The sequence below is a fragment of the Anser cygnoides genome, chromosome 26 (assembly GCF_040182565.1).
Source record: "Anser cygnoides isolate HZ-2024a breed goose chromosome 26, Taihu_goose_T2T_genome, whole genome shotgun sequence".
NCBI classification, from domain to species: Eukaryota; Metazoa; Chordata; class Aves; order Anseriformes; family Anatidae; genus Anser; species Anser cygnoides.
In genome coordinates this window covers 3,240,283-3,258,705 of record NC_089898.1, presented here as the reverse complement: position 1 = coordinate 3,258,705, position 18,423 = coordinate 3,240,283, and the positions used below count along the sequence as shown (strand labels likewise).

Here is an 18,423-nt window from a genome sequence, read left to right as displayed (position 1 = left end):
ACCACCTCTGACAGATGTTAACATAGTCTCAAACCTTCTGGATTTGCAGAAGGCTATCAAGCTCAGGACCAGAATGCCAATTAAATGCATTTCTGTCTACTCATACAGTCTTCACAAGCTCACGCTTGCAACAGATCCCTAAAGGTAAGAATTTGATAGTCCAAAGAGAAAGGAAATGGATTTAAACCTCCGACCACTGGCTTCCTGTCTCCATCTATAGTAGGAAATTCAAAGTCTCCCATATCCATGACTCCAAGACACCTGTGGTGGCACAGAGAAACAGAGATGGCAAACAGCAGCAAAGCACTCCTGAAAACAGATGTGATATACAGCAACGTGCACTGATCGCTCAGTGCTTCCTACTACCTAAAATGACAAAATATCATTTTAAAGTTTCATCTTTATGAAAGGAGTTTAAGCATTCACATTAAAATCAGTGTAAGCTTTAGGAAAGAACTTTTAAACGTTACATTGATTTAAACTTGATTGATCCACTATGGAACTGGTGAAGCATTAGCTGTACCACAATTACTGTAACCACCGGGCTCTGACTGCAGAGGTTTTTATTCCTGCTCACCAAGTCTGGAACTGCTTCTGGAATTCCTTTTATGCATACAAAGTTCACTGAAAATTTACAGAAGAAAAAATAAAGGGCTGGTAGCTGAAAAGAATCTTGAACTGGTGCCTTGAAACCACTTCATCCAATGAAAGCATTAAAAAGAGTTTTGGGGTTGTTTTTAACCCCAAAATAGTTATTAATAAAGTGCTTCAAAAAATACAGTGAAAAATTCTTCTTTTCTTCAATTCCTAACAACAGCAGATAGAAGAATGTTCTCTGTACATAAACAAATGCAAAGCTGTTTGGTTTCTGGATAGAAACCATTAACCCTCATCACCCTGATTAATTACTTTCTATTTTTAAACCTTGAGAAAGGACATTACTGCAGTTCCTTTCAGAACACATGCATAGGAAGCCAATAGGCAAACCCCCTTCTTCCCCTAGGTGAAACAGAGAATAAATGGACCGCTGCAGTGTCTGTAGCTCACAAGATGCTGGAAACCAAGGCAGCTCCCAGCACCCTTGGCCTTCCCTCAGCTAGAAGGCATCTGGTTGGGAGAGCACAGGAATGTGCCAGCAGTCGAGCTGCAACCAGAGGGACAGGAATATAAACTTACAACAAGCCAGGCCAGATGCAAAACAAAAATTGCCACCAAATTGGCTGCCTAGACTTAGGCACCATGTATTTAACCAGCAGGGTTAGCTTAGCTCCAGCATCAGTGGGTGTAGAAACTGAAATTTAATTAATTGCGGCACAATTAGTGCCTTTTCCATAACCCCTGGGAGCTGTCTTCGCCTACCTGCTACTAGGACCTCTGAGGGTATGTTTTCTGCATACAACTAAGCTGACCTACCCTATGATCTTCCCACCCTGAAACCGGGGAGAAAAAAGAGCTTCCTTGCATCTGCTGCACGAAGAGGAAAGCAGCTCTGAAAGATCACCACTATCCAAATAATTCAATCTGCAAGTTACTGCAAAACAGAGAAGTTACCAGGTCAAACCAGAGCTGTTTTTCCGCTCAACACACACTAGATCAGCCTGAGAATACCACAGACTCAATAAAAAGGGATTGTTTAATACCTGACAAGAATTCCCTTGAGTCTCCAAAGGCACCCGCTGTCCTGAAACCACAAATACCATTGTTCTGGACTTTTACAATGCTCTGTGAAAGCCAAGTGAGCCTCAAGGTGGTCTGAAGCACCACCCAAGTGTTTTCAGTTCACATACTTTCCAGCCTTGCAGGAGGCCTCCAGGTCCAAACTCGAGGAACAAGGCAGGTCAGGAAAATAACTAAGACGTGTCCCCTCTTCAGATCTTCATGCAGTTCAGCTTACAGTTTTTCCCCTGAAGAATACCCTAAAAAAGATCTGTTCAAACAAATGGGATTCTACCTCATTAGCACAGCAAACATATTTAGAAAGATTAACAGACACACACACGGGGAAAACTTTACTAGGAAAAAGCACTGGCAAGTGATGAGCATTCAGGTTAAGTCTCTTAATGCACACGCTTCCCCAAACCCCAGTATTCCTTAAAATATGACAGGAAGTGCCTATTTGCTTTTCCTATTCACACTAATTCAGGTCTATTGTTGGCTGAAACAAAGGTCTTTCAGCCCACATCACCCGTTCCCAGGACATTTGACACCAGTTTATTAATATCATAAACATAAGAGGCACAAGTGGCAGAAATCCAGCCCCGCTCCTGGTGCCCGTCTTAAATAACCTTAGAAAGGCGGGCGAGCAGCCTCACAGGTTGTGGAGCTGCAACGTTCGGTCACAATTAGGGACAAGCTGCTAAAGGTCACAGCTTCTCCTTGAGCCTGCTCTTTACAGCCTCTGCAAGAGTGCACGATCCCAAAAAACAGCTCAGGTCTGCCCACAACCCTTCCTGTCTGCAACCAGCGAATTGTTCTGACTTTAAATACAGAGGTAGCCAACGGCAAACCCAACACTTCAGCATTGTTAAATACTGGCCTGTTGCTCAATATGAAAGCTATTGCAGGGTTCAGTTTTCTAATCATCACAAAATTCAGCTGCTGAGAGCTTCCAACCTGAGAAGTTTGAATCTACTTTAATGCAGGGAACTGGGAAAAGCCACCTGCCTCCCCCCTACTGAGGATGTGCATCGCAGCTTTGCATCAATCCCTCTGCCATCACGCTGAAAAACTCCTCTCCCATCAAGGTCAGGACCATCAGAAAGACTGCAAGCAGCAGTGGCTAACCTCTGAATAACATCACCTCGAGAGGCTATGCACCCCTAAATTAAGCTGCTATCTAATACTCCATCAGAAAGGATGGCTTTGATGTGAAATATAAAGAATAAAAGGCTTTAAGTATAGAAGACAGACTGTTTAAAAAAATCTAAACACGTTACAGTTTGCAATGTATTCCTTTTGAAAGCATCTACTACATAAAAAAACATCTAACATTTTAAATATCTGGCTTGGGTACGTATGTGCTCCACTGCTGTCACAGCATACAACAGTCACACTTAACCTGCAAAAAATTACGTGTCCCTGCTTAGATGTAGATAAAGAAATCCAAAACCTTAGGTTTCAAATGCCACACATCTCTGGCAACCATTACTGATAGAATAAGTGATAGTGGCTGTCATTATGGCAACGGCATATCCCACATACAAAACAGTTTACAACAGCCCAGAACACTCACATAACCAAGCCTTGACTGGTTTACATACCCCAAAAATAATTGAAATAAACACGTGCTCCTTGGTGCTGCAGCAGCAACAATTCAAAAACAACTTTTTGTTTAAAACCCTAGATGAAATCTCAAAAATACGAGCGCAGAAGAACGTGAAGCTCATGGTTTGCTTAAACAAGCAATCTGACAGTGCTTTCTGCCTCTACAGTGCATACATACTACTGAGCACGTTTTAAATATTCCTGCAGATGTAGCGATAACCTGACTAAATGATGCAGGAAAGGAAAGGGTTTCCTCCACCTTGAGTTTTCTAGTTCCACGCATTATGCCTTTCAACACACTTTAGAAAGTTAACTGTACTAAGCAATTCAACATGCAGTCCACACTAGTTACATTTCAATGCAGAAACCCTGCTCAGCCAACAAAACCCATGCTGACTTATGAGATACTTCCCTGGAGAAAGATGACAGAAGGGTTAAATTATATTCATATCGTGGAGAATTTAGGGAGTTTCTTGTCATTTTTGTCCTTTATACAACTGCATACAGATCAGGCATTATCTGGTTATAGGGGAACAAAATTAACTCAAGCAGCGACTACCTTCATGCCCACACTTTGTTTCAAGTAAGAGCCCCTTAGGTGCCTGAATGTTCTGTCACTATCGCTCACAACACTGAGGGATTTACTGAGCAATACCAGGAGAACTGAGACAAAAAGGCTTATAAATAACAGATTTGATTATTTCTGCTCTACTACTGCATTTGTCTAGCCTCGGTGCTCTGGTACATAACTTGTTCCAACACATTTTCTGCCTGCAGAGCTTTGCTTTACAAAGCATCGTAAATAAAGCTACAGCAAAACTGTTGCTGCATGCCAAACTTCCAAGAAAGAACTATCTCAGTTCTGACATTAAGCACAAAAAATCAGGATTACTCATTTTCCAGAATAAACTTTATGATGGACCAGAAAAATCAAACAACCTCTATTCAAAGAAGAGCAGCGCTGCTGATTCTGGCTCTCCTGAAAACATCCCTGCTGACCTGCAGATAAAGGACATCCTACTGCCATATGCAGGGTAAGATTTGGGAGACCAGGACTCCAGCTCAACCCACTGCTCTCTGGAAAACCTGTAGTCTGAGAGATCAATTACAGTACTACACACTCACTGGGCTCCTTCTGGATGTGTGATACTTCAAGAAGTGCTCCATAATTCTCCTATGACCAGTACTATTGAATTCAAGTTATATTTATTATCAGGATTTTCCAAAATACAAAGAAAGAATTAGACAAAGATTTATTTACGCTTTATTTCTTCTCACTGTGATAAAGACAACATGCTAGCAATGCATCTATTTTCGAAGAACAGGCTAATTACCCCTTGCAGAAGTGCTTTCCTGTATTACCAAGCTGTTTTATTTATACTTTCGTTTTCTTAGGGAACTGCTCTTAATAGGCATGGGAAGGATGAAGAAGAATGTTCTTGAAAAATGCCAACAAGCTCAGAAATACCATTGAGATCTTAAAAAAGAAAAAAGTATCAGTGGCTAAGCTGTTGATCCCACTAAGTTATATGCAGTTAATAGCACAGAGTCCCTGCCTTCTGTGGGTATTAGGACTAATTTCCATTCAAGACCAGCGTGCAATTCCCACACATAAATTTCTCATGCTCTGTCACCAAATGTGATTTTAAACATAATAAAAAAAGTCATTCAAAAATATGGGTAGTTAAGCTTTAAATATACGCTTCCGAGGCTGCAAGATGTCCATAGATTAAGGCTTTTTAATAAACATCCATCAGGAGTAATATGTAAAGTTGAAAGCTTTGCATGTAGAGAACGTAATAACAAACTCCCAAGGTCTTCTCAGCCCTTTTCTGTGATGCCATCCTCATTTTGTTGTGACAGATGATAAACACATTTGTTTGATAACCAGGGGCTGAGCAGAGAACTGAAGTCTACCACTCAGAGCATGGATTTCACAAGTGCCAAAGTTATGTTCATGCTCTTTGACTCTTGAATTCTGCTTGTTAAAATACTTAGTAGCAACAGGTCTAGGGAAAAATCAGCGCTGTGAACTAGGTGAATCACTGAGGAATTTACTCACCTCTCCTAACGCACAGGTTTATAAGCTTCTCCTCAAGACAGTAAAGTATCTTACTCAAGACAGCTTGCACCAATTATAGCTGAACACATCTACACAAAAGCTGCCCCTGCGTTACTTATTCAAGGATACATTCGCCCAGACAGCACTGAAAAATAAGCACTACAGAATTAGCTATGTATTAATTCACACTACCAAACATCTGTTCAGTATAAATTTTAAAAGGATGCTTTCATTTGGATGACTGCACGTTAAAAGAATAAATCATTTCTATTTCAAGTTATATTTACTTACCATGTGGCATTTGTGTTTTTTGTTTTTAAAGCTCTTTAATGCTAACAAGGAAAACATACCTGTTTCTGCTTGTACTTGCGCATTTTTATCATCCTTTTTCTTCCTTCACTTGACTCAGGTGATTTCGGAGTCCTTGAAACTAATTTGAGTCAGTAACTACTTACTTCTCAACTCCTGCTGACAGCTCCCCACCTCAACCTACAGAAACATTCCTCACCTCCACCGAAGTATCTCCACTAACTAGTCCCCTCAGAAGACCTTACTTCAGATCTTTTCACGAGGCTTGTTTGTGTTCCGAAGTAGTGCAGAGCTATTTATGGCAAAGTCTCCGCTGGAATCACAGCCAGAATTTCAATAGGCTGCACAGCACAGAAAAGCCAGTGGTTCGTTTTCTGTTTGCAAATAACAATATATTTGGAAATAACATACTGTGCTATTGTTTTGCATGTACAGAACAGAAGCCTTGAGGCGATGCTTTTCTTCATTTGTCACTGGGAATGCCACAGCTTAAGAGCACTTGGAGTATCTTGATTTGCTCTTTTTGCTGAAGCCACTACAAAACATACACCGCAAGTTAAAAATTAGGAGCAGTACTTTAGAAAAACATCATGATTTGGCAACGCCTTTCAAGATCAGCTACTAGAATTCTGTAGTCTGGGTTGCCCTTCTGTTGTCAATACAAAAAACAATTCCTGGAAACTATCACGCTGTTTCAGACTCTTCTCATACATTCTTTGACCAAAGCTTTTATTGCTAAAGGCAAAAATTTGTAACACTTTTTAATCTCCAAGTGTCAAACTCTAGCATGCAAGAGACCATTGCACCTCAGACACACGTCAAGTGCATCCTTCTAAGGAAGGAAAATTAAAGTTAAAAAAAGTCATCTTACCTACCATAATGGAGAAGGAAAGGAGGGAAGGAGGCACGCTCACTAGATGAGTTTCAGGCAGCCTGCTGGAGAGCACAGCGCCTGTGAAGGTCACAAGTGCAACTGAAGCTTCCAGCAGAGACGAATACAGAGCTCTGACTATGACGGGACTGAGGAATAAAACCTTCAAATTATTTCACTCACTACGGACATCCACTCCTTTATTAGTTCATTTTAATACTTGGTGCATTTTTTGCTGTGGAACATGGAAAATAACCTTCCATTTACCAATTGCCTTTCCCCCACACACACTTAGCAAGTATTTTCCTGCACTTTTTACTCCAGCCCAAGCATACATGCCTCAACGTCTTAAATTTTTGTTGTACTTAAACAGAAGCCAATACTAGTTTGAAGCCCGGACTTCCAGAGATTAACACTTCTTTAAATGATGCAGAACAGAATCCACACGTTGACACCTCGGTAAGGCTGACCCTCATGCTTATACCACATCTGAAAAAATTACAGTCTGCAAGCCTGAGCTAAATACTGACCTTTATTCTTAACGCAGTTACTTTACATCTCATCTTCGCTATCTATAAATTAGGAGCCTTTCTTTGATCTTGGAAAAATTATATAACAGCTATAAAAACAAGACACAGAATATTTAGTTATATTACTGTCCTGCAAAGACCTCAAAGCTCCCTGCAATAGCTTTTAGTAGAAGTCTTGGAACCCAATTTTGGGCAACACACATGCTAGTCTTACAGACAAGGAAAAAACAAAGTACATAGGGGCTAAAATGATGCATCTCAACTCAGCATGATTACTTTCAATTATCTTAATTTCTATTCTTATCCCCTCAGGATAATTAATTTTAAGCCTAAATTTTAAACTTGGTAAAAAGTTAAAAAAACACACAGCTATTTAATAGAGGTAAGCCTCACTGAAAATACACTAGTTAAAAGAACACGAATCGGAAGGTGCCAAACTTCAACTTGAGCATTACGTAAGAGCAGAACTTCTGGAAAACGAGTTTCAACACACACACAAACAAGCTTACAAGACCAAAGAGGGCTGTGTACATCATCTTCTCCTGCTGACTTCTTCAAAATGACTGCAGCCAGCAAGGAGGAAAGATTAAGCCAGAAGTGCTCCGACACAGGATGCAATCACTCCGTTGTGTCATCTCTTTCCCTACCAACGTACACACGTAATAGCCCTTGCACAGGAACATGAGGATCAGAACAGAGATGACCTCACAGCACAGCTGTAGATGACAATTTAGATCACACTTGAGATCTGCAGAAACAGCAGAAGGGTGAGAATGCCACATAAGCCAGTAGATGTGTTATAACAAAGTTTGGTCTGAGCTTCCTCAGGTCAAATCAAGGAAGAGAATCCACAAGCTCCAGGGAGCCAGCAACCTGGTGTGCGCAGTCCTAGAGGTTTGGTTTGTTCTTAAATGCTATCTCCTTACTGCACTTTCCTCTGAGGCATCCAAATCTTCTCAAGAGAGAGAACTGCTGGGTTAAGCACAGCAGGCGTCCTGCTCCAGTAACAGGATTGTCATGTTACCGGCCTCCACTGCTCCTCGTGAGTGGGCTACTGGTCCAAAAGGGAACACAAAATGAAGACCCTGCATGTTTCTTGAACAGAAATATAAAATCAATAAAGGTTAAACTACAAAATTCCGAACACAAGGCTGTGAGAACAGAGAAAAGCAGGCAGCTTCTACAGAAAGTTGGGTCAAAAAGCCCCTCCTGCCAGTTCCAGTGTCCCTAAATGCAGCTTATGAATGCCTCAGTACTGCCTCTACATCGCAGAGCCGTCTGCTCACTGCTGGACCAGACCATGACAAGGTCTGCGTGCTGCAGTTTCAATTGCGGTTTGTTCACACTGATCTTTTAGAAAAGATTCTCCAACAGATCCCAAATTCACTGATATTAGAGCTCCCCATATGGAAGGAGACTACAAACAAGCATTGGAAGGCTGAGGAATTGTCTCAGTTGTTCCCATGGCTCCTTCACACCGTTATCCTTCACCCAGGGGAAGCATCCAGCCAGCCACCCCTCACTGCTCCGGCTCCACCAGATACTTGCTACACTGACAACTGTCTGAGGAAACTAATTCAAGATAAAAAATTCCTCTGATAACCAATAACCCAAGACATGTAATTTCCACTCGGGCCAGTTCCCCAAAGCAAGAATTAACAGCAATTAAGAGCTAACACAGGACTTCCTTTCAGTTCTGTCAGTATCTCTACGAATGACCCCGTTTACAGAAACGATGCATTACAAACACTGGGAAATTAAGTTCTGTTATGCAACTACATCAGAAAAAAGTCCAGGAACTCTCAAAAGTGTGTTTCAGAATTATCATTTATGAAATTTCAAGATAAAAAATATTTTAATGCGTAAATTTTGTCTGCTGGGTCGAATTACTTTAAAAAAAGCGCTCTTCACACTCTTTATGAGCACTATACCCAAGCACATGTAGGTCACAGTCTCTGCGCATCAACTTCTGACCTCCTGACGGAAGAAAGGCCAGCTGCAACCACCGCTGTGAAGAGTCAAAGAATGGCCCCTGAATACTTTTTATACTCCTTGGGGAAAAAGCAAAATATAGTCAGGAGCATTTAACAGACAGGAATATAGTACAAATGCTTCCTAAGTTTAAATGAGCAACTACAGTCTGAACTCTCAAACACCTTACATGTTCCTGAATATACGCAGTTACATTCTCTTAAGTTCTCAAAACCATCAAGCATTAACTGTGCACATTTGGAAATCTTGTTACTCCCTGAGCATTAATACAAAAACTACAATTGAAAATGCAAAGAAAAACATTTCCACCCAAAACACATTCTACACACCTGGGAAATCAATCTTTCCAACAATACAACTCCTAAATCCTCTCTTCCTGACCCTAATTATATTTTTTTAAACCAAAGTTAGATGCAAGTCTATCTGCCCGAGGGTTTGCCACGTGGCCCAGATAGGCTGGGTTTCTTAATGGTGCTATCACTTGGAGATGGCTGGGAGGAAAACACATTCTTATAAAGAACGGCTGACCAAGTAAATAATTTCTCCTCCAGTGCTCAACAAAAGCACGACAAGTTAGAAGAGAGAAGCTTGCAGCCGCTTCTATTTCTGTAACAGAATTACAGTCATGCACAGAAACCTCAAAGAATAATTTGCAGTAACATCAACTCGATGGAACACCTTACCTGGTGCTGGTAGCCAGCACCCGCATTTTGAAGGCAAGGGTAACAACCCCAGAGCACCAGCAACAGAAAACCAGAAGGCAAACCCACTGCTAGGTAACACCAACAGCCCGAAACAACGCCCTAAAGCAGGCCTTTTGGGTAGCCAGAAAGCAAGGGTCGGTGTATTATTTAAAGGAAGCCCTGCCGGGTAGATGTGCAACAAGCACACACCATCAGAGCATCAATTCCTCACCTTGCAGAGTACCCACAGGGTGAAGACAACAGTGCCTATTTTTCCCCTAAGACCCCCACACCGTACGACAATATCCTATTTTCAGCTTACCTGTGTGCAAACCCTACACAAATAGCATCTCATTAGTGCGTGCTTTAACAGAGCCATAAAATATTAACAGTGACATTACACGTATTCCACTCAAATTTAAAATCCAGAAAACTGTCCAGATTCTGACCTAAAGCCTACCAGAGCTTCGTGAAGGACGATTCCCAGCCGAGGCTGGTTCAAGGAACACACTTCCTGCACTTCTCCTCCCGATTGTCATAGAAACACAGCAGCTGCTGTCACGACTCACAACGTGTCTGCCTGTGTCAGAGCTTTTCACTCCTCTTTTTTTAGAGCAGTAACGCTCACAGTTTCACATAATTACCGAAGGCTGAATTATTCCACAAAACTTCGCACTCCATACTAAAAATATTGTAGACGTTTATGGTACTGCATGTTATGAATAATAGGAAAAAAAAGGTCTGGAAAATACCCTTAAGGCAGTAAGAAAAGCATCTTACACCAATAAAAGAGCTTCAAGAGCACAGCATTTCCTCAAAGGAAAGCACGGGTAGCCTCACTTTGGTGCCATCAGCAACAGGCATTTTTACTACAGGAGGCGCAGGGCACAGCAGGTGCACTGCACACACTTCAGGAGCACCTAAGACACGGCAGGCCTCGTTCTCTAGCACCTAAATGCAAGACAAGACATTAGTTTAAGTGAAATCCCCAAACAAGGGATCAAATTTTCAAATCATATTAAGAGCGGTAAGAATAGATTATCGTTTGTTACGTGACCTAAAGCTCTTTACCGTAAAGCAGTCAGTCAGTAATCCATCTCCCAATTAACTGAGATGCTTTTCTACAGCAACTTCCAAGAAACTAAACCATACGAACAGCAGCACAGCTTTTAAGAGAAACAATACCAATTAATAAATGCTGAACGAGAAGGGTTTGTTTCTCCTTTCAGACTGCTTGTGTGAACACCAGAGGATGAAAGCCTATTCCACGTGTACTCGTTCTGCTGCAGAAAAACACCAGAATTATTTACAGCCTGGTAATAAACGACATGGTACACGTGTGTCAGATGTGTGCGTGATCTAATTTGGAAGAATCCCGACCCGACACACCGCAAAGCGGTTTGCCAGTCGGCTCCTACCTGCCTGAATCCCCACTGCCACCACGCGAGGGGGTTCTGCGCCCTCCTCCTGCCCTCGGGCACGTTCCCACCACCCCTCTTTACACCGTGCAGGTTTGCACATCCCCACAGCCCTGAGCTCAGGGATATGATTTGACTGCAAAGTAACCCAGTAAAAATAAGCTTTTTCCCCTATAGCAGCGCAGACTGGACCAGCTTCAGTCTACAAAACATCTCCAAAGGCCATCACCAACCATGCAGGATCTCAGTCAAGCAGCAGTGCACCGCAGGAAGTTTGACCCATTTTATTAGGGCAGCACTGTAGCGCAGCCTCCTAAGGTTACCATACAGAACTGGTGTTAGATATATTTATTGGTGGCCTTCAGACCGCACGTGCTCCAAGTATATCTTGAACAGCAAAGCTCTAAAGTCCTTTTTGTTAAGCTACTCTACCGTTTGGAGTAGCACAGCACTTAAAGATCAGGATCTCACATTGGCTGTGCATAAAATCCTATAAAGAGACTGCCTCCCTTCCACAGTTCCTCCTCTTCCTTTCAGCAGCTCGCTCACTCATCACACTGTGCTGGCACAAGCGCACACAGCACTGAGAACCAGATCAGGGTTCAATTCAGCTGAGAAATAATCCGGTCAAAACCACAATTTTAAGTATTTTTCAGCTGGATCGGCTTCCCAGACAAGTTCATTGTGCAGTTACACGCACGCTGGTGCCAGCAGAGTGGGAAGGAGTGCCTCTTTAAGCAGAAATGCTGCCAAACATGTAGCCATGGCCTAAATAGGCAAGTCAGAAGACAGCAGGGGGAAAAAAAAGGCAAACAGTACAGCTAGGAACACCCAGCCCTTAACTCTTACTTCAGCACTGCACCCACCAGACATTTCCTTCTTCATTTTAGCTCTCTCCCATGCACGTTCTGTGAAGCTACGGAAGCCTGTTCTTAGGGTGGAAGTACCCAAGAAGAGTAGCACCTTTAAAATTAAAAAAATTTTTTTTTTTACAGAGTTGCTCAAGGGCTGTAATCCACCAGGATTTCCACACTCCTTTGTAGGGCTGGTGCCTGATGGCTTCATCACAGTAGCTGCTGTATTTACAATACAAAAAAAACCACAAACAACTCCTCCTCCCATCTGATTTTTGATCTAAGTGCAAAAGCTTCCCAGAACAGCGGAGCCCAACCCCGGTCAGCATGACTGATGGGCTGAAGTGCCCAAGCTACCGACCTCTCTTCAAGAGAGGACAACAGCTTCGGGGAGCTGAACAGCCTTACTGTTGAGCTGTCTGCTCTTTGTCGGGGGGGACCTCACAAGCACACACTTCAGCCAAGTCAGACCAGCGCTTCCTAGAGCACAGCAGCCTACTCCTCTCCAGATGCAGCCAGCCGTTCTGCAAACAGCGGAAGGTAAGAGCTGTAACACAGAAGTGGACTGAAGAACACAGGCAGGACAGGACCATACCCTCAGTGGGTTTTTTTGGTTTTAAATTTTCAACGGCATATTTCACATTACCCCTTTAAACAAGCCTATTGCTAGGCCTTGCTCCTCTTAACTGACATCGCTCCATGAGCAGAGAACTTAACCATAGCTCTCAAACAGAAGTTCAGCTCCCTCCTATAACTGCACCCCGATCTTTCCTCGACATTAGTATCCCAAACCCTCCTCACGCTTTTGCTACTTCTAAGGATTTTTCTTCCCCTCCTACTGCATCAGTTTGCATTTGAAGAAGCCCATCCACCGCTTGCATAATGACACCATTGTTCCCCTTCTGCGACTCCTGCCCACAGACGCAGCTGGGTGGGAGCCCCGCTCCCCGAGTGGTCCCCCCAGCACCGCCCTACATGGAAGCCAACAGCGCAGGAAGTGCCACCAGGAGCAGCGTGCGGGGCACAGCCACCCAGCTTTCTGGAGGGAGGCTCAGCAGCTCTTACTCTTACTCCACACAGATGTTACTTGACCAAGAGAAAGTCTTCTGATGAGGCAAGAGAAGACAGTGAGCTGCAGATGCTGGTAAGCTGCTCCTCACTGCAGTTCTCATTCCTGGCCTCAGTTTCCTCACTGTTAACAACAGATTTTTTGGGGTACTGAAGACCAAGTACCACTGCTGAAGCAGTAACAGCTCCCACAGCTGCTCCGCAATTTTGAAGTCTGCCAAAAGCAAGCACAAATCTACACTTTTAAGATAAAACATACCTAGAATCAAATGGAGAAAGACATTCCTGAACAGGAGAAAAGGCAAACCTTGTTTACATCTCTGACCACACTCAGTTTGGCTAGGGACAGAAATGTGACTTCATCCCTTCATCATCTGCACAAACTGCAGCAGACTACAGCAGCGTTTCAGCTACTAAGAGGAAACGCGAATCAAGCGATAGATTACTAACAAAGAAGCAGAGAACGGTCCTGGAGCAGACTTAGCAGCCACAGCAGATACCCCAGTGCCTCCTCCAGAGGCGTTGAGGCCCCAAGCAGTTAAAACAACTTGTCCACGATGAGGGCTGATCACTCAGCTTAGGACTTAGGTTCCTGGCTCCCAGCCTTGGACGCAGACCATCGGACTTTTACGTATCTTTGGATTACGCTTGAAAGAACATTTAGATACAGCAGCTTGACTCTTTTCCTTCTGCCAAGTAATTAAACAAATTTGACTTAATTTGTTCTGAAGCACAAACTCATTCCATTAAGCTAACGTCTAGTTTTCAAGGATGGTTTAAACTCACGGTTCTCAAGTTGTTTCCAAGTGGAGTTGCCACTATGCTACCTCTTGGAGAGCAGAACTGCAGAGCAAAACCAAAGAAACTGCAGGAAACCTCTGTACTCCTTTTCTGCAGTCATTCCCATAAAGGAAGCTTCTACTAAGAAAGTGTGGTCATGTCTGCTCTTGAGCAGTTCCGGACAGTTAAATCTTTCCTGCACTGGAACAGCAATGCCACAAAAAAACAAATCCATGCATTAGAGATTCTTTTGATACCCTGGACCACCGAACTTAAAGGACAATAAATCTGCTTTCACCCCTGGAAAAGTCTTGTCTCGTCTAGTGTCCTGGGTCCAGATTCTCCAGAGTAGTCAGAATAACAAGTTGAGCACTGACACTTTGTGGGACTGGGCTCCAGAAGGACAAATAGGAAGTTGAGAAGGGAGGAAGACTTCTGTTGAGCAAAGGATCGGCTGTTTCAGAAGCAGAGACAGCAGAAGCCACGTGACAAAAAGGCAACCTTCTGTCATCGGTTAATTTTAAGAACACCAACTATAATGATTCTGACACTCAGATGTCAACTTCAAATCCAAGTTCCGTACTTCACCTTGATGCAAACAAGAGCCAGCCAAAGCTGACAACCGAAGAGAAGCTCCATACGTGCTGAGACTAGAGGGGAGCTGGCTGCTCCTCACACAGCCACGCTCCTGAAGTTACAAAAGCTCTGCCAAAGCGAAATGGCGCAGCCATTGCTTCCATCCTTATCTCCAAAGGAAATGTCACATCCACCTACCACACGGTGCTTAGAAAGCCAGAGAATTAAGAACTGTCACCTGATTGCTGGCTGAAACACCAGCTAACCCTCAAATATTGACTTTGTAACAGCCATCCATTCCAACCTCAGCACCCACAGAACTGGAGGCTGTTCCTACTACGAGACGGTGAGGTGCTCACACCTGACCCCAAACCTACTGGAAGCTCTGCACCAGCACTCCTTGCAAACTTTCTGAAGTTGCTGCCATCGTTACTGCATTGATAGAAGCGTTACTCTCCACTGGCCTGTTTTACGGGCAGTATTTTAGGGAGACTGCCGGTTCACATTCGGCTGCTTCATGTAATGAATGGATGCAGGTTCCTTGGCTGACACACAGTTAGTGTTAACTGATATCACAATTCTGTTAAGAATGGGAAGAAAAAGTGAAACATACTTCTTCCATTTCTTCTAGGTTTGTTTTCTTCACTTTGCTGTTTCTAGGGAAGTTTCAGTACTCCACAAAAGTCAGTTCTTAAAATCCCAGTTCTAAAGCCACTTCAAAACCCCACGCCCTAGGTACTACCCTAGCCAAATTGGCACTGTCCTCACTCCCAGCCGTGGCTGGAGCCCACGCTTGTTAGCCTGCAGACCACGACGGTTAAAGAATCACCGAAGCTTCAGACAGCAAAATTTTCTTTAGCTTTCACCATGGAGCTGCCACAAAAAGGCAGACAAAGGCAGGGAGGGAAGAAAGGTCAGACCAGACTTGGAGCCACTGGCGACTTGTCCCTCAGTATTCTGAAGGGGGACCAGAAGCATGCAAAATTGCCGTTCCCATTTTGCAAGAACTACACAAGGCTTCATTTTATTAAGGTGAACCTTAAAGCCAGAAGTACAGAAAAAGCTAAGTTTCAGCTACATCATCAACCCAGCAGGATTACAGATGGACGTTATAAAGCATAACAGGAGCTCCCAGGACTGCAGGGAAGGTAAAGCTGCGTTACAGTTACACAGCTGGCTTTTAACAATTTCCAGTATGCATCGGGGGAGCCAAATACTCAGAAGAGCTTAGAATTTCAGCTCAACAAATTCACGACAATCAAGTACAACACTAATGCGGGGACCTCGTTCCAGGATCTCGGCATTTAATTTCAGGCCATCTTGCATCACGCTGAGGGGTCTGCACTTACTCATCGGAAGTCAATTACAGCTGGCAACGACACGAAATTGTTCTTTGGGTCACAAAATCAGAAACCTACATGTTCCATACGGTCCAAAACACTCATACAGCTTTCTGGAGAGCGTTCGGAGCGGCTGGCTGACCTGAAGCTGGTTAATTCTCCTACGGTGACAGCTTCCCTGCACTCCACCCCCTGCGCCTCGCTCCTGCAGCTGCTCACCTGCCCGGAAGGAAGCGGGAGGCCAGCAAGTCATCTGGCGGAGAGCAAAGTACGGCACCTCCGAGCAGCTAAGGAAGCAAAGGACAGACTATTTCCGGACTTCTGCATTTCCATTTCCCTGCAAGAGCCACTTCAGCGTATACAGAAAGCTCGTTACTATTACGTGCATGTCAACAGGGCTGTTGGCACGAAGAATTATTTGCAAGCACCTGCCACACAACTGGAATTCTTGCAATATTTGAGTATTTAGTTTGATAGGAAATTAAAACAAAGGTTACAGAATTTAAGTCTGTCAGAGGAAAAAAGATTGTATTACATTTAACAGTACTTTGGAGTTCGAGCTTTAAAACATACTCCCTGAAAAATTCAAAACTCAGCTTTAAAAAATATTACAGCTTTCTTGCTTCCAAAAGCCATCTTTCAGCTTGTAAAATCACACAAGTCTTTGAAAGTGCCTTGTTTGCCACAAGCTGTAGCTAATAAAAGTAAGTCTCATGTTTATACTCATTTTTCAGCCTTTGGAAGTTAATCTGAACCACGCATCAAATGGGAAAATAACGGGAACCGTAGTTACCGCTTTTCTAAATACAACATCAATCTCACTTGTCTGTAAGTCAGAGCATTTGGGATATGTTTAAAAAAAAGAAATGTTACAAATTCCATAATTGACAAGGCCAACTGCTAGCAAAAGAAAAATTAACTCCTGATCTTACAGGTTGTATTACGCAAACAGGAACTTATGGCCAAAGAAATGTGGAGGCCAGTGAGGATCAGAGAAGAAATTTTGCTCGCTAGCACCGCTGAGCAGCATGTGGTAAGTACGACCCCTCTAACAATCCCCAACCAAAACGAAGAAAAACAAGCACTTTTTGCAGTCACAATCGCAGGCAGCCATCTTAGTAAGAGATGACATTTGTCACTGCCAGCACTAGTAGCCCTAGCTCAGAAAAGTTTGAGCCAGTTCCCATTTTCATGTCAAACACAAAACCCCTCTCTACTTAGTAGGCAAGCACACACAAATATTCTGATTTCTTCCTCTTCTGGCTAACAGAAACTGGAAAAATTGGGAAAAATCACTTGATCTTTACCCAATACTTAGGTCTTTAAAGACTACAAGCATTAATTAGCTGTCACAACACCTCCCTGTGGAACACAAGTATCACATTCCCCATTTTGCAGATTAGGAAAAAACAGAACAAAAGCTGAATGACAGGAAAAACCTATCTAACGATTTTGGGAAACAATTCCAGCAAAACACTTCAGAAGCCTAAATTCATCCCTTCTTACAAACGTGAACAAGACTCATAGCACAGTTTGATCTGACTCTAGGTATCTGAATGCACATTAAATATCCATCTGCTTTGCTCAAGCTGCATACAATACAGATTGCATTCACGTCTTCCTAAAATGTACCTAGAAAATCAGGGGGAAAAAAATCACAGTAAAAAAAAATTCCTCTTACCTTCTGCTACATCATCATCTACAGCGCCTTTCACCTGAGAAAAACACCACTGAATGTCATTTCCTCCTCCAGCTCCTGAAAAACACAATACAAAAAATGAGACCCCCCCCAGAGCAACACAAAGAGCCCGTAATAGTTACTAACCGAAAATTTCAGACAACAGTGCACCCGCCTACTTCCTCAGCAATGATGTCGGCACAATTGCAAGTTGCCCCTCCCCACCTTTTTCCTTTACAGATATTGTTTTTGTCATTAGGGGCTTGCCAGCGTCCCAAGCAATGTTTGTCAAAAACAGCGTAAGCAGTAACAGCGATAAAAACCTCTCACCGAAAGCTCGCATGGCTAAGTAACACGGCTGGCACTAACTTAAAACACACTTAAAACGAGAGCGCATGAGCATCCTACTTGACATAAAGCTTCTTCCTACTTTATATAGCAGAACCCCGCTAACACACGCACACAACTTAATCAGCAACTGTCAGAAAAGCTCTGCATTTTTGGAACATTTCAATCTCTCAATCAACATAAGCCACGCACGTCATTCATTTCCTCCTCCCACAAAAACAAAGAACTGAACCTACACACTGAAGGCTAAAGAAAATAATTTTACCACAAATTTAGAGTCTCTTCGCAGAAGTAACGAAAGCAGTTATCAGCTTAAGAAAAAGCCACCAACAAATCCGAGCAGAAAAGCAAACAAGCAATCTGATGTTAACAAGTTCTACTACCATAGAAAACGGATCGAAGAGAAAACTTCAGGAACATTACTGCCTCGGCGGAAGGCAGTGATTCATTTGAACCCTGCCACCAAAACACACAAAAAAATCACCACCCATTTCTCTTGCATTGCATTCTGAGCAAATCACTGCTGAGCTGAGTACATACAGGAAGGGACTGAAATGGGCCTGCCTTTTTTTTTTTTTTTTTTAAAGCCACTGTCAAAATGGAACTTTTCCTCAACACGATTCAAACAGGCTGAGCAACAGATGGCATTT

General features: G+C 43.0%; 1 protein-coding gene and 1 long non-coding RNA gene across 14 annotated transcripts in view; one reads left to right on the top strand and one right to left on the bottom strand.

Moving 5' to 3' along the window:
- LOC136786999 (uncharacterized) overlaps positions 1 to 12,255 on the top strand; it is a 37,438-nt gene extending 25,183 nt beyond the window's left edge. For 2 of the 7 annotated variants that reach the window (XR_010826665.1, XR_010826662.1), the window contains 2 exons: positions 10,941 to 11,042; positions 12,125 to 12,249. This is a non-coding gene — a long non-coding RNA (uncharacterized lncRNA). Of the gene's footprint in view, positions 1 to 2,642; positions 2,775 to 5,735; positions 5,867 to 10,940; positions 11,043 to 12,124 lie in introns of those variants that run through there. The other 5 variants (XR_010826667.1, XR_010826661.1, XR_010826668.1 and 2 more) reach the window with 3 other exon arrangements.
- Positions 1 to 18,423, bottom strand: part of PPP2R2A (protein phosphatase 2 regulatory subunit Balpha) — a 55,085-nt gene that overhangs the window by 20,088 nt on the left and 16,574 nt on the right. For 5 of the 7 annotated variants that reach the window (XM_048045722.2, XM_013197162.2, XM_066983571.1 and 2 more), the window contains one exon: positions 17,429 to 17,503. In XM_048045722.2, the coding sequence (XP_047901679.1) occupies positions 17,429 to 17,503 (75 nt within the window). Of the gene's footprint in view, positions 1 to 17,428; positions 17,504 to 17,755; positions 17,784 to 18,156; positions 18,237 to 18,423 lie in introns of those variants that run through there. The other 2 variants (XM_013197167.2, XM_048045723.2) reach the window with 2 other exon arrangements.